This window comes from Hoplias malabaricus, chromosome 13 (assembly GCF_029633855.1).
Source record: "Hoplias malabaricus isolate fHopMal1 chromosome 13, fHopMal1.hap1, whole genome shotgun sequence".
NCBI classification, from domain to species: Eukaryota; Metazoa; Chordata; class Actinopteri; order Characiformes; family Erythrinidae; genus Hoplias; species Hoplias malabaricus.
The window spans coordinates 32,043,018-32,059,565 of record NC_089812.1 but is presented as its reverse complement, the minus strand read 5'-3'; the positions used below and the strand labels follow the sequence as shown (position 1 = coordinate 32,059,565).

The 16,548-nt window shown below is 37.1% G+C and overlaps 1 protein-coding gene across 3 annotated transcripts in view; it reads left to right on the top strand.

The window, feature by feature from the left end:
- Positions 1-15,110, top strand: part of LOC136664365 (TOM1-like protein 2) — a 30,928-nt gene extending 15,818 nt beyond the window's left edge. Inside the window, exons 10-16 of one of the 3 annotated variants that reach the window (XM_066641516.1) lie at positions 654-822; positions 1,698-1,815; positions 2,783-2,858; positions 5,284-5,349; positions 9,119-9,178; positions 9,813-9,849; positions 10,281-15,110. In XM_066641516.1, the coding sequence (XP_066497613.1) occupies positions 654-822; positions 1,698-1,815; positions 2,783-2,858; positions 5,284-5,349; positions 9,119-9,178; positions 9,813-9,849; positions 10,281-10,429 (675 nt within the window). In that variant the 3' untranslated portion in view covers positions 10,430-15,110. The remainder of the gene's footprint in view (positions 1-653; positions 823-1,697; positions 1,816-2,782; positions 2,859-5,283; positions 5,350-9,118; positions 9,179-9,812; positions 9,850-10,280) is intronic. The other 2 variants (XM_066641517.1, XM_066641518.1) reach the window with 2 other exon arrangements.
- Positions 15,111-16,548: the final 1,438 nt, after the last annotated feature.

The following is a 16,548-nucleotide window of genomic DNA, read 5'->3' as shown; positions in this document are numbered from 1 at the left end:
GATTTATTACACAGCCCATAAAATGTAGCCTGTGATTTGTGTTGGTTTATTTGTCCACATTCAGTTTATGACTTACTTGATAGATAGTAAATTATAGTATGCACACAAGCAAAGCTTGTTCTTGTGCTGCTGTGTGCCGAATGCCCACATTTTTCTTTCAAACTGTGTCTGAAGTTATGTGTCAGTAATGTTGCATGTTGTTTTGTCATTGGTTATTTTATTTTTCTATTTATTTTGTGCTTGTGCAATGGCTAGCTGAAGAAGGCAAGTACAGTAGAATTGTGTGTTGTGTGTATATTTAGATGGAAAAAAGTTAAAACATGTTTATTTAGCCAAGCCCCAGAGTAATCTGCTGTGACATGTTTTAACTTCAAACTCTCTCTAGAGAACACCAGAACAGTCTTATTTCCCTTTTATCCTGCTCGTTTCTCATAAACACACTCACAATAGCCTGTGGTGCGCTGATCCTCTAGTCAGTGTGGTTCTGTCATCATTCTTTCTTCACCCATAACAGTCATAATATGGAGATCACTACTGCCACTTTGGTTCCCTTATAAATGTATATTTTTGCTTGCATCTGTAGTGCTCTTACCCTGCTTCCATAGGTATTAATGTGTGTCTGTGTGTGTGTGTGTTTGTTTGTCACTGTACAGGTGTTGAATGAGGCTTCTGAGGAGGATAATCTGATAGATCTGGGTCCAGGCTCTCCGGCTGTGGTCAGTCCACGGGTCAGTGCTGCAGCCACCCCCACACCGCCCTCCAGCCTGACCCCTGCTGCTGCTGCCACCACCACCTCCCTCTCCACACAGCTCGCAGGACTGAGTGAGACTCACAGACAAATACACAGCACTGTGCAAATGTCAGAGATCACCCTCCAGTTATTTTATTTTATTTTATTTTTTAGGAATTTTAGTCTGTCCACGCTTTTCTTTTATTATACCTTTGAGTCTGTTTTTAGTTTTTGTTGAAACTGCAGTAACAAAACAGTATATTACTATGATCTTAGCAGAGAGGTGTATATTGTGCCTTAGTCCTCCTCAATCATTGTAAAGTTACATGTGATAGCAAATTATTGCTTTAATATAATGTTGACAGTATGCAGTATGTTGAAATATACCATATATTATATTGTAAAAGTATATAAATACATATTTCTTTTAATGATGTTATTCTCCAACCAAGCTAAGCCATGGTCCTAAGCAACACAATAGCCAAAGATGGATAAATTACAAGCCTAATATTTCTAATAAGTTAATACACTAATTTAAACTATAATGGCAGATGGCATGGCTCATTCAAACCACAGCTAGATTTCATAATTCTTTTTGTTAGGTTCAGTAGGTTATAGCTTTGTTCAATCAGTAAGAGCTTTAGAAGGACAAACGTTACTTTGATTAGGTCTTTGGGGTGATCACGAGTGTTATGTCATGCTATCTGTTATGGTGCAGTATCCTGTGTGTAATGATATTAGTTCTGAATGAGGAAAACCATGATTTAAGGTGCCCATCATTGTTTAAAAAGTAGCATTTTTACCACAGAAAAAAACTGAATTTGTCAATGTGGATATGTTCTCATTTTATCTGTAAAATGAACTCACCTGAGATGAAGAATGAAAATGTATTACCTGAATGAACCTGTTTATGCTCCATAGAGAAGGTCCCTCACATTGGGGGTTGCTGTGATTCTTCTCTTTGCAGATGTAGAAGCAGAAAGTGTGAGTGGAACTCTGAGCTCGCTATCCACTCGCAACCCTAATGACGACTTTGACATGTTCGCTCAGACAAGAACCAGCTCTCTCGCTGACCAGCGCAAAAAGTAAGCTCTTTGAAAACCTGGTGTTAAACAAATAAATGACAAAATCCTATAGGGCTGCACAGTGCATCATGTATCAGAATGTGTATCAATATGTAGGTCTCTGTAAAATGTATATGTACAAATAAGACATTTTTATTCATTTTGCGCTTTGAGCATTTTGACAAAGCTTAGCGTATCCAGGTGGGTATTTTATGTGAACAAGTAAATGTAAATAATTTGGGTGAAAATATAGAAAATAATGCTATCGTTACTCATTTCATCAGAAGTTTACCTGAGAATTTTTATTGTATTCCAAGGCATATTGCAATGTAATTACAATATAATATATTGTACATATGCAGCACTGCTGAGAAACAGAATTAAACTGAATTTAAGTGTTGTTATTTTAAGCATGTAAGCACATGTAGTTCTCTTTATCTCACTCTTGAAATGCTCATTTTCAAAGCTATAGTAGAGCTGTCACAATAACCTCAATACATTAATACCGCGCTATTAACCAGCCAACCGCAAGGAATGGCAAGAACCGTCACCACCACAGTGTATACATGTTTTCCCTTTCATTGCAAGGTCTTTCTTGTTTTACACTTTGGTGTGTGTTTGTAATAATGGTTTTCCCGACTGTTGGCATCTGATTGGCTGACAAACCAAATGCAAATTTGATCAATCAAATGAAAAGTGAGAGCCTGGCAAATCAGACAAGGGAATATACAAATTCTGTACCAGAAAGGTCGATGTGAAACAAGGAAATCCGAAATTTGAGGTCTTATCTAGCTGGTGTTAATTATCTTCATTTATAAATGTTTAATATTTGCAAACCTTTCAGTGTTAAATTTTCACACCTGTTTTGTTTTTCCAGTATCATCACATCAGTTATTTAGATCTGTTTTTGAATAACATTTTCACAGTGTTATTCAGTTCTTACACTGCATCACTTTGTCTCTGAATACATCTCTACCATTTGTTTCAGTGTGAAATATGAAGACCCTCAGGCTCTCGGTGGCCTGGCTTCTGCTTTGGATGTCCGACAGCAGAATGCTGCTGGGGTGAGTGCCATGTTGCATGCTGGGAATTGTAGTTTTAACTTGTTGCTCCACCTCTCTGAGGAAATTCTAATATCGTTCTTAGTAGTTGATCTCTGCATGGAACAAGCTTTTCTTCAAGGGTTTCTGTTTCAAGCAATGGAACTGTAAACTAACCCTGTTAGAGCACATACTTCTTTACAGTAGATATAAATGGCTCATCTTAAACAGAGACAGTACTGGCATGCTGGCTTTGCATGGACTGGTATTCAGATTAAACTTCTCTTTTGACCTGGGAACTCATTGGATTTATATACAATTTACAGATTGTACTTTTTTCTTTTGTTGCCATTGTTAGTGAGCTGAAAGGTTTATGTATCAGCCTCCCTGTGTATTTACTTCTCTCTTACAGAATTATCAGTTATTATTAGGGCTTGCTTAAATATCTGAATATTTCAGATACTGTTATTTGGAATCTAGTTCACCGTTTAGTATTTGGTTGCTCTCTCTCCTTTTTTAGTAAAATAGTTATTATAAATGTACATGTACATACTGTATGTAACCTTTGTGTTAAGACAAGCCTCTAGATCCAAATATTATGGTTAAAAATAAAATTTATATATTGTTTTTTTTTTTTAAGATCATTTGTATAATCAATAATAATAATATATTCTAGTACTTTTATTCAGTACCTGTAAATTAATATTCAGACAATGCCTGGTTATTACCAATTTAGAGGTTGATAAATACTTAAAGGCTAAGCACCACTTAATGGACCTCCATGAATATTCCACATTATTGTAGTTACTGACAGATATAAGTATGAATTAAAATGAAAATAGCAGCTTAATTTGCTTTAAAACTGACAATTTTATTAAATTGACGGAAAAACCCGAGCTCGCTACGGAAATTCTTGAACGCAACCGTGACGTCACTGGTGGACAACAGCTGAACAACGCCGCGGTAAAACACCGTTATGACTGACTGTTATGACAGTATCTAGCTAAATAACCAACATTATTCACGACAATAGCCTAGCAATAAGCTAAACTCAAATGTAGAGGTACCGTTATTCTTGTAAATGTGATCGAAGTCGAACTCGAATTCATCCGACACTATAAACCTCCGTAATGCAGCTACGTAGCCGAGTATAATATGAGCCACCGAGTTTAGCGAGTCAAGCTAACGTTAACTAACACCAACTACAACAGGCGAAGTGAGTGTCCTTACCCTGTTTACCTCCATGTTACAGAGGCTCTTGAACACCTTTCGTTGGTGTCCTTACATGCCCATATTGTTGGAAAAGCGCCAGTGAAATGAGCTACAGATAACGGAGTGAGCGGATGGTCCTTTCCAAAGTGTCTGTTTAAAGTTGACAAATTTAGTCCATTTTCTGGATATTTTGGGATCTTTGGGCCATTTGTGCACAGATGTCCCACTGTACATTGAATGATTGCAGCCAAAAACAACACATCTTTTCGTCATTTTGCATTAAATTAAGTGCAGCTTCTAGAGTTGTTGTCCACCATCTACGTCACAGGCAAGACGCCTATTAGAGTTTCCGAACACCGTTGGGGGGGATGACGACACACCAACGGTCTTTTAAACCTTATTCCTTGAATTAGTAAGAAATAACATGTTTTCTGACTATCAATAAACACAAGTTAGGAACTCAAATTCCACTGTTTTTATTTGTTTGACACTTTCATAGAGCTGGTGCTTAGCCTTTAAAACTTGGTCTAAGTATTCAGTATGAGCTGATATCTCACTGTCAATGTTTTTTTTTTTTAATTGATTCTCTTATGTTTAAATGTATTTGAACAATTTGTACATTCACAATCAAAACTACATATACACAGCCTGACGAACAGAATGTAGTGTACTGAGTAGGCAATTCTGGCAAATGCTGAAACATTTATTATACTGGCTCCTACCTACCTTTTCAGAATCTGGTTCAGTATCACACTTTTTTTTTTAACATCCAGGTGTTAACCTTTAGTCAGAGTAGAAAAGGTTTTGGTGTAATACACAATCTTCATTACATATCACCAGGCACATGGGGACTGATTACAATTGGTCTCCAGCGCCAAGCTTTGTTCTGCCGAGTGTGTTGAAATCTTCGAAATAAACCAGGCCCAAGTGTTGCTACAGGGCAGAGCGGGTGATTAGTTATCAGGCCACTGTTCAGAGTTTATGCCTCAGTTTTTATACCAGATTCCATGGTATATTTTGGTAGTTTTTAATCCTTCTTTCACCACTTTTATAATTTTCTCTGTGTGACTTAATAGCAGACTTTAATTTCTGTTAAAAGAAAGCAGTCATATGTCATTTCTATGTTTCTCTTTCTCTCTCCTTCTCTCTCACTGTTTCAGTCTGGGTGGGGTGGGGGCAGTGTTTTTTCTGCTTCACATTTATAAGGTGTTTTTTTGTTTTGTTATTGTTGATTCAGCTGAGTGTAAAAGATGATAACGCAGAAATGGAGCCCATAGACAGCTGGCTCATAACCCAAGGAATGGTGAGGACTTAGCATAGCAGCACTGTCTCCAGTGTCCTCCCACATCTGTCCACTCCGTCACCCCTCCTCAACTCCCATACTCATCTCCCCTCACCACTGCTAAACCAGTCCACTCCATACAGTAAAAGGGATACACAGTTTGTTTGAGCCTACCCGAGTCCAGGCATTAGCTTTGTTTCCGACTTTATTTGTACTACATTAATTCAATCTCCCACATTAGCAAATGTTTAAGATGTAAATAAAATCGTTCAGTGTGGTTTGATGTTAAATGTTTCAGCTATTTTTTCAGCTATAGCTTCGTTTTATGCAAAATAAAAGTTACATTGACACTGCTCATTTTGGAAAGCAAATAAAATGGCAGTCCATTGTAGACATTGCAATTTAGTCTCACACTACTGTCGCTGCAACGATATCCAAGTCAATATGTCTCTTTACCGTGCACCTTTTTACATCAAATCATGCTGAATGAAGTCTGAATAATGCATAACGAACAAGTGGAGGAACTGAATTTTGGTCTCTCTTTATGTTAGCTTTACCTTCCTGTTGAAATTGAAGACTTTCCCCCTCTTTGAGAGGAGCAGATAATTAAATTTTTTCTCTTTGATGAAAACCCCATTGGCAGGAGAGTTTCTCTTCTACATCTCAAAGCCTGAGCTCTTCAGAAACTTCATGGTCTGCTGGTTCCGTTTGGGGCTTTCCTTTTACTCTGTCCCTTTTACTGTGGGTCACTCATCCTCCTTCTTCACTGCATTCGCTCACTGGTAGAATGAAAGGCCTGCTTGTCCCATTGAATAGGTGTGGATTTTCATCACATACAAGCAGGCCCTGGCCTCTATCACAGAGGTTAACACAAGAGCAACCGGCCTTTGTCCATGGAAAGTTCTAGATCTTGCAGCAATGTTTCAAGCCAGTAATAGCTTAGAACCACTGCACAACCGAAAGGATTGGTCCTTGACTTTCTGTGAGAGGGAGGTGAACTGATACAATTTAGAAATAACATACTTTTAGACATGACTAATAACAGACTCTGAAATACTTGGGTGGTACAGTTGAGACTAGTCATGTGGTAATGCTGTTTTTCATAGAACAAACATTGAGGATATACTCTCTACATGGAGAGTCTGTGTCCACACATCTTTCATCTTTCACTTATTTCCATTTAAAACAGCCATTAAGTACACGTCATTCATTTTTGAGGAGATATGTCACACAGACGTGATCTGATTACATAGCGAAACTGTTGTTTAGAAAAGGAAATGAAGAAAAGTTGTGCAAATAAAGCTGCTGTTGTTTTCTGAACATATGTTTTGGCATATAGTTCCTGTTAAAAATGATTGGCTGCTCTGCGTCTGTGTGGTGAACCAGCAGCTGTGCAGTGAGATTTTTTTTGTCCACTTATAACTAGTCACTACTGTTTACTATTAACAAAATTAGATTAAATTAACTCGAGTGTTGTTCATTCTGTTCTAAAGTTCTCAAACGGCATGTTTAATTATTTACTAACCAAGATTAATCTAATTTCAAAAATGCACTAGATGTCCAAAAGTTTATAGACACATGCTCATCCAGTGTTTCTTCTGAAGTCAGGGATAAGAGGGGGGAAAAGTGTCTTCTTTTGCTGCCGTCAACCTGCTGTCACACTTCTGAGATGGCATAAGACCTGCTTTAGTGAGGTCACATAATGTCAGTACATCGATCCAAATCGTCCCAAAGTTGATTCTCTATAAAACAATGTTACATAATCCAGAGCTGTAGGGGTTACTCCCCTTATGTTAGGTCTTGGATTGGGCCAGGTTGGTGTTTTATATGCTCCAGCAATTAACGAATGAGTTAATGTTGGCGTGTTTGGGCCTGGAAACTATAATGGAAGCCAGCTATGCAGGACCAGCCCCCTCCAACATCCATTCTGCTGACAATGTTTGTCTGTGTGGATACACCTTAAAATACCATAAGAATTCTTTAATTATAAAGTGTGTTTTTGGAAACTTTTGGACATGTAAATGTCAGTCAGTTACCTTGATGGTGGTGTAATCGGCCCCGACATGTTTTTTGTCCAACGGTTGATTCTTTAGTTCAAAGTGTAAGGAGAGCATTTTGAAAATTGTGGAAAGTAATTCAGGACTTAGGCCAATGAGATCACATTATACAGCGTGCCATATACAGTGGAACCTCTACTAACGAACGCCTATACTAACGAAATTTCCAAGATACGAACCGGGCATTTGAATATTTTTTGCCTCCACCAACGAACCATGACTCTAGAAACGAACCCGAGCTGGCTGCTGGAAATGGCCACTGACCCCAACAGGCGAGTCTCCCAGCTCCCAGACTTGAGTGAGCTTTTAAGATTAGCAAATTGTAGCTTTAGCAATTTAGCATTAGTGTAAATAGCCGACATCGAAATTTGTGCTAAGTTAAGCCGTATCTACGCTTCGTCTCCCCACATTCACCGCCTACTCTCCGTTATCCCACCCACCCCCCACCTCCCGTCATACAGCCAGTGCCTGTGTTACTCCTCCAGCCAGTCTTCAAGGTAGTGATGTGTAACCACTTAAAACTTTTTTATTTCTTTTTTATTACTGTTTCCACTGTATTTCTTTTTTATTGTTAGTAATGCTACATGTATTTTTTACTAATTTGAGAGTGTTGTAAACATATATCAGTGCAAAAAGGGTGACTTTCGGGGTGGGGGCTGGAATGCATTAATTGCTTTTCCGTTATTTTAAATGGGGAAAATTGACTCGAGAAACGAACTTTTCCACTTACGAACCGGGTCACGGAACGGATCAAGTTCGTAGGTAGAGGTTCCACTGTATCGAAAATTAATTGAAAATCCAGCCTAAGAATCATAGCGTACAGCATGTCAGGATTACAAAACATGCAAATAAGTTATAAAACACATATCACTACATGTTTTGTCAACATTGAACACACAGTAGTTTCTGTCAGTTATAAGGAATTCTTATGTTTAGTATATATTTTTTATTTCCATAATCAAAACATCAAGCATTAAAATATTCATTCCAAGGCGTGTGTGTGTATATATATATATATATATATATGTGTATATATATATATATATATATATATATATATATATATATATATGTATGTGTGTGTGTGTGTGTGTGTGTATATATGTATGTATGTGTGTGTGTGTGTGTTTGTGTGACTACTCAACAATAATATAAAAATTTTAATTTTAGTATTAATGTAATCCATTAGTAGAGTATCAGTGGTGACAGGACTATATATTGGAAGGTAATAACATGCATTTTTAAAAGAACTGAATAATGTATTGGCATCTTAATATTAAAAATATAAAAATGGCCATTGTGTTTTCCTCAGAGAAGTGTGAGGTAACATTTGAAAGCGTAGATTGCAGGACTTGTCCCTTATTCCCTTGAGCCCAGCGTTCAGAAAACCTGTCCTTTTTTTCTGGCCATGCTTCATGAATCTTCCTCCCAGATCGCTCCTTATCATTCTACATTCTTGCTGCATGCTATACAACAGCATTCATGTTTGCTATGCAGGGTGTGTGTGTGTGTGTGTGTGTGTGTGTGTGTGTGTCTGTGCATACACTTGTGTGTGGGTTTTAGCTCATCTTAGCTTGGTTTGACTTTGATTGCATGTTTTCTGTTGTTGTTATTTTTCTCGCAGACCTTGTGATTTCTATTGTTTTTTCTGTTTATTTTTTTTTTTGGGGGGGGCGGGCTTTATTTTGTGGCTTTGCGGTGGCCTTTGGTTTGTCCATGGCTTTGCTCCATAGATTCCCGTTTCGCAGTCCTCTGTCATGGATGACATAGAGGAGTGGCTCTGTGCTGATGTGGTGAGAATTCTTTACCTTGATTTCATTCTCTTTGTTTTGGCCATTTTTCATGGTTTCTTTTCATGTTAATTTTCTCATAACCCAATAAAACAGTATATGTTTCTAATGTGTGTGTGTAATTATCAGTCAATTTGTTTTATACCCGTCATTTTAACAGTCCACAATCAAGTTTGCCACTCATCCATACTCATACAACTAAACAAATATTGTAACTAGGGAAAACTAAGTTAAGTTAAAGGCAGTGGGAAGTTACCTAGATGTTGTCTCACAAAGGGTGTTTGTTATTTGTGTTGACATATTATATGAGTGCGTTAAAAGCGTAAGAGAATGGTGATTCGTGAATGTTTCAATAAAGTGGTGCAAACTGTTCTGTCAGTCTAGTGAAATGTCGTCATATTTTGTTGGATTGCCTTGTTTTTGTTTTGGTAACCAGAAGAAAATTTGTAAAGCTTGATCAGACCTAAGTGGTGTGTCATTTGTCCTAAGTTAAACAATGAAAATGAAAGTGTGCATGATTGTTATACACCTATGTGTCTTGTGCAAACATATTTATAGGTGAGTATTAAAAACCTGTTTGTTTGAATATGGAAAATTGGACATTAATTGTTCTGCTTGTATTCTTCCCTTTTACTAGAAAGGGGACAAGGCTGAAGATGGAGTTACTAGTGAAGGTAGGATTACGTCTGAGTTTGACTACGGTTCCTAAGTGTAAATTTCAGACCTTTTGACTGAATAAAACAAATACACCTATCAACCAAAACATCATTGATCATGTTGGATCGTTCTCAGCACTGCAGTGTGCAGTGACATTGACGTGATGGTGTTGTGTTAGTGGGCGACACCAGTGGATCAGACACAGCAGGGTCTGCTTGAGTTTTACAGCTCTCGGTGTCACTGCTGGACTTAGAATCATCCACTAACTAAACATATTTTTTATATGTTTTTATAGATACTGCAATATTTGGGTTCAGTTTTGATGTTGTCACTTTTTATTCCATTAGTTGAGTGCTCCAAACGTTCCAGAAGTCCTGAATGTTTGAGTAATACCACTGTTTTATCTAGTTACCTAAAACATTGTACTTTTTTGGGCCATTTATTTCAGAGTTTGACAAATTCCTGGAAGAGAGGGCCAAAGCTGCAGACACTGCTTTACCTTCACCCCCCAGAGGAGAGCCTAGTCCACCAGTGAGTGCACCCGGCAGCAGCCGCAGGAAGGCAGAGCGGACTGAGGACACCCTCTTTGCCTTGTAGAGGACAGGTGTAAGAGAGTCCCACTTTTGCTCCAGCACTAATGCAGCGACCACCGAATTCAACCCTAACCAACATCCAAATGCCTGCCACCCCGTGCTGCTCTCTGCGTCTATCGCTCTTTTGATGCGTCAAGGGGCTTTCCCTCATTTTCTTCCAGCACCTCAGTCCCTTTGAATGCAGTAAGTCTGCTTCCAAACTGTGTGATTATGGCTCCTCTTAAAGGTTCCACAAAGCTCTGCCTGTGCCTTTAGGAGCAGAGGGATGCAGCAAAATGAAGTCTTGTAAATATTACGACTTATACTGGTGAGGTTTTCTGCAGGGAGGTAGTGTTTGGATTTTTCAATTTGGTTTTTATGAAGCATCCAGTTCATTTAATGTGATATGGTTTATTAACAGATCATGTAATATACTACGCCCGTGGAATCTTGCTTGCATGAAAAGCATTGTTTTATCTTGCACTTCCCTTGTTTACAGACTAAACTGAAATGCCATTCCACAAACTGAGAGTTAGCCCTTTTGCTGTTCATGTCGATGCATGTGTAAATATGGCATTCCTTTATTAATATATATTTATCATTGCTGTCTTATCAAAACCTTATAAACATTTTTAACAGGATTTAAACGGGCATCATTGAAAAAACGCCTGCTTATGTTAACATTGCACAGTAATGTACCAGTAGAAATGGCTGAAAATGACTCATTCTGTTCATTTAGATTTAAAATTGTACTAGATACAACATTTTCTTATGCCAAGGATGATATATGTAATCTGACTCTAATTGTAGTGTATAGCAAAATTAGCAGTTTCCGGATATATAAGAAAAGGAAGCCAAAAACTAAAACAATTACATCATCTACTGCTTCTCTATTGAATATTTGCTCGATGAAGGAAATCAGCTGTATTCTCGTAATCAAAACTGACCAAAGAAAGCTAAGCTGCAACTTACTCTCCTACAGACTTTGTCTGTTCCTATTCCAGAAAGGTGAGAGCACTTCCAGAAGGCTGGAACGTTGTTAATGCAAGAACAAATTATTTAAAACACACAGTTCAGTGTTAAATGACCCTTTAAATTAATTACATGCTTGCGTTTATGTTGATGATTGTCGATATTTGTCTATTAGTTGTCTGTGCTTTTTGTTGCACTCGCTCTGTTCCTGAAGCTCTTGAAATTCCTTCCTTGTTGCGTTGCAAAGAAAAGCACAAAAGAATTTTTTTACTTTTTTTTTTTTTTTTAAATCTCAGCCACCCTTCCTGCTCAGAACTGGATCCAAAGTAAAGACGTACAGATGCAACTTTTAAGAGGGTGTGGATAAAAAAAATTTTGTTGATGATGCTTGACCTGCAGTATTACAAAATTGTAGCATCACCTGTAAACTATATATTCATACGTAAACATTTATGTATATACATCACAAAAGAGTTTATTTTAATTAACGGTTGTCATACATTTTAGATGAACTGTTCAGACAGTCTGTTTGCTTTTGTATGTTTGGTCTGTGCTAATTTGTGACGACATGCAAGAAAATCAAGTACCTGTAGTTGGTGCAAAGAAACTACAACCTGAGTACCTGAATATTGTTGCTCCAATATCTAGATCTTGTATATATTATGGTTTGAACATATATATATATATATTTTGAGATTATTTGAAAATACTAGTTGGTCTTTACATGGTGTGACAATTATACACAAAAACTGAACCAACAGAAATGGTCCAAAGTTGATTGGATTAAAATCTTATTTCAATAAATCAAACTTCAAACAAAACAAAACAAAAATAATGTTTGTTTCCACAGCGACAATTTGGCGTTTGGACTAGGATATGATTAGTACACATTCATGGTAGACGTGTTAAGTTTGGTAGATGGATAGATGAAGAGTTCCCTTGTTTGACTTGGGAGTCGACAACTGTGGCTAGACCTTATGTGAGCTAGAAAGAAATAAAATCAATTGGAAGCTGAGTGAATGGGCAGGCTTGTGATGTGATTGTTGATGGAGAATAAGGCGCAGTGATATTCAGTGATATTCTTAATGTTGGACATGCTTAAAAAAAACAGTATTATTGAGTTTGTTTCCAGCTTAAAGTCCCAAAGGAGATGCTATTAATACAGATGTATACAATATATAGGACTATGCAAGTGTTAGGTAGGTGTGGAAAAAATGCTGCAAAGTAAAAATGCATTTTAAAATGGAAGTGTTCATAGTTTTTATCAATTAACCAAATGCAAAGTGAATGAACAAAAGAGAGATTTAAATCAAATCCATCTTTGGTAAGTACACTTGCACAATGCCAAGGATTATTTAGGCTTATTCTCTGGTGTATCACTAATTATACCCAACGTAATAATGATCATCAATGTCATATAGATTCACATTAACAGCTGTGTTAGAGGCTTAAAGCTTGGTGAGGAACAGCCAATCTCTGCTAAAATGGTGAGGCTGTGGAAGACAGTTTCATGTCACTGGTCATAGACCATGGCAAGCCTCAGCACAGCAAAAAGACACAAGCTAGTTATACTGCATCAGCAAGGTCTCCCAGGCAAAGATTTCAAAGCAGACTAGGGCTTTAAGATGTGCTTCAAGATCTTTGAAAGAAGCACAAAATAACAAGCAACAGTGAAGACTGTATAATCAGTGGTCGACCAAGGAAACTTATTTCCTGTCTGATGTCCTGGTCCTGGTCTCAACATCATCGAGTCTGTCTGGGATTACATGAAGAAACAGAAGGATTAGAGAATGTCTGTGTTCCAAACCGTTTGTTGGCTGAGTTCCTTGTAAAACTGTGTACAGGTGTCTCTAGAATTAATATTATTTTGAAAACAAAGGGTGGTCACACCAAAAATTTATTAGATTTGGGTTTTTGTTGTTTGTTCATTCACTTTGCATTTAGTTAATAGACAAAATAAACATTAAACACCTGTTTTTTGAAACCGTTCTTACATTGAATCCTTTACTCTACACTTGTCTAAACTTTTGCACAGTACTAAATTTCCAGATGTTTCTCCATATTCCCTAAAATAAATGAATTTTCTATATTAATACACATAAGTCCAAGGGTACCTTTCCTGTTGCCAACTATCTGTAAGAGGGCCACAATGCTCCCCCAGCACTAGGCTTTTTATCAGTAGACTTTAGTTATCTAGAGTTACAAAGCTGACATACCTAACTTCACTAATGATTTTATGAACGAATGTCATCAAATCCTCACAATGTGATTTTCCAGAATAGTAGAAGCAGGGAGATTAAATCTGGATCGATACTCTTTATTTCAGAGGGATTGTTGGATCAGAAGGTGCCTATAAACTGAGGGTGGTAGAACGTACATTGGATAGTGGTATATTTTCCCAAGAAACAAAGGCAAACCTATAGCAGTGGATAAACTTTGATCATCTCAGAATAAAACTGTTTATCAAAACATTCTACTCAATTCTTAACATTATGCCGTAACATCAAGGCTGAGGGAATCTATAGCCTACATTTTCTCAACACTGAAATGGTAGACAGCTATTCCTTCTAAGTGTGTAGTGTACTTTCTGCTAATACAATGCTGAAACATACTCACCTGCCAATAAATAAGATCCGCAACGACAAAATATTCTTGACTGTAGATCGTTCTGCTAAATGCTTTAAATGAATATAAACCAGTATAAAAGAGCAGAATTTAACTACAGTGCAGCAATTTCAAAAATAAACCTCAAAATGACTTAATCATAAACTGATTATAAGATAAACATTTTTTAGATTGTTTTTTGTTTGTTTGTTTATAATGTTCTGTTACCTAAACAAATTGAACTAAACTGTCAGTATCCCTTCTGTGTTCTATAAAAGGCTTTGCTTTCAACTGAGGTGTCAATCGTTATTTGTAATAACTGCTTTAATGAATGTTACCATGTGACATTAAAAGTCTTAACTATTTTGATTATTTATCTCAAAGTTTAATGTCCGTGTATTTTAGGATATTGAAATGTAATTAAAAAAACTATTGTGAGACATCATGTTTAACTGTCGTGTTTTGTAATGTGACACAGAGACAATTTTTTTTATAAAAAGTGTGGGTTTTTTTATATTATTTATTTATTTTATTATATTTTTTATTTCTTTTGGGAGTGGGTGGCGGCTGTCTAGATGTACAGGGGGTCCTCGAATTACGACGTGGATCCAAAACCACTTAAGTCGAAACAAGGCTTTATACAGTAAATGGGAGATGTGTTGCAACCACAAAACATCGCAACTCAGGACTGACGTAACCCGAGGACCTCCTGTGTATGACACTGATATATATCAAATCTGCTTAAAAACTCATTGTTGGGTCTGTTTATGGGAACAAACATTTTTGAAATCATGTTAATATTAATGTAAGATTAAGGATTGGTAGTACTTAAGGTTAAGGTTAGGGGAAAGTTTCCTCATAATGAATAGAAGTGTGTGTAATGTCCTAATGTCTTCTGAAATATGTATTGAGTACAACTGGTTCTTTCCATGTAATAAAAGAACATGTCATGCCAGTGCTAAACAAGCTATTCAAGCTAAGGCTGATTAAGTGGTTTAAACAAAACCTTACTCTCTTGGGTAAATAAGCCTTCTGTACATGTACAGATGGGGAAATTATTAGTGATTATATTAAGTATAATGCCACTAGTGTCCATCAAAAGTATCTCCAAAGGGATTTATTAAGGGATTTATTTTACTGTATTTTTTAACACAGCAGCTGTATGTGAAAACTGAACCATAGAAATGGTCCACAGTTCCTGGAATGAAATCTCTTTCATCCAAATAAATTAAGAACATTTTTAACTTCTCTTATAATATTACTATTTTGTTTGTTGTTTTCATGAACAGTGACTGGAGACGATACATGTTATATACGTCAGGTCTTGAGAGCCTTGCTGAGAGCTGAGCCATATTTCAGCATCGCTGCTCTTCTGTCTGTGTTACTGTCGGTCATTGACCCACTTCACCTTGCTCCACTCACATTTTGTTGCCGTGTTATTTTGTTTGACTACCAAATATACATCATTGCATGGTACCACATTGTATTAAAGTACCAGATCGATTATTTGAATATAAAAAATATATATTTGATCATCAATTAAAAACTGAAAAATCAACACCAATTTATAAGTATGTTACATTTAAATGTTAATTTTGTTTATATATATATATATATATATGACAAAAATGCTTTAAGGATGGTATTAGTATTATTTTCAGTGTATATGTGCGTGTTGAAATTCATATCTATTGAGATTTGTATCTGATAATGTGTCCAAAATCCCCTCAGACTGCTCTGCCTTCATTATTCGAGGAGATATTACATGATGTAATCACGGGAGCCACACTCGTGGCGTCACATCACCCCACTCGCTTCCCGCGCCCTCATTGGTCCGTTTCACTGGTTCTACAGGCGGAGCCGCCTCTGCAGACCAGACAAACATGAATAAATGGGTTCCGCCTCTGGAGAGCTCTGATTGGCTGATAGGGACATGCCCACCAACCACGTCACAGAGCCGTTGCTGTGTGAGACTTTTATAAACAAGTGGTTAAAGCTGCAAATTATATATATATTTGCAGCAACAAACGGTGTCCTATTAAAATATATTAATTATAAAATTATTATATATGTAAAAATGCATTGTTAAAGACTGTTTGTGTGATTTAATAAAACTATTGAATACTTAATTAGCACTGAGGTGTGGCCTCCAAAAGGTTAGAATTAATTCAAAGATTAATAAGAGAATGAAACAGTGAGTCAGAGATGTTTAACCTACATGCAAACCCATTCAACCACAATAAAGGTGTTAATGAAATAATATTAATTGGCTCCCTACTGCAGGCATAGTGCACTAGGTAGGTCTTGAAAAACATCGAAACTACGTTCTGTGTCTCACCAACGTCCATATGGGGTTCGTCCACGAATGAACAATCGCACACTGGACATGTAGTGCACTATTTGGGTGTAGAAGACAAAATTTCATCACCTAGTGAGTGTACTATACAGGGGCTATTGAGTAATTTGGGACAGGGCCCTGTGCGGGTGTGGAGGCGGAGAGGCGCGCTGTGATTGGTCAGAATGAATGCCAATCACAGGCCCCTCTCTCCGGGCTGCGCTCAGCTCCTC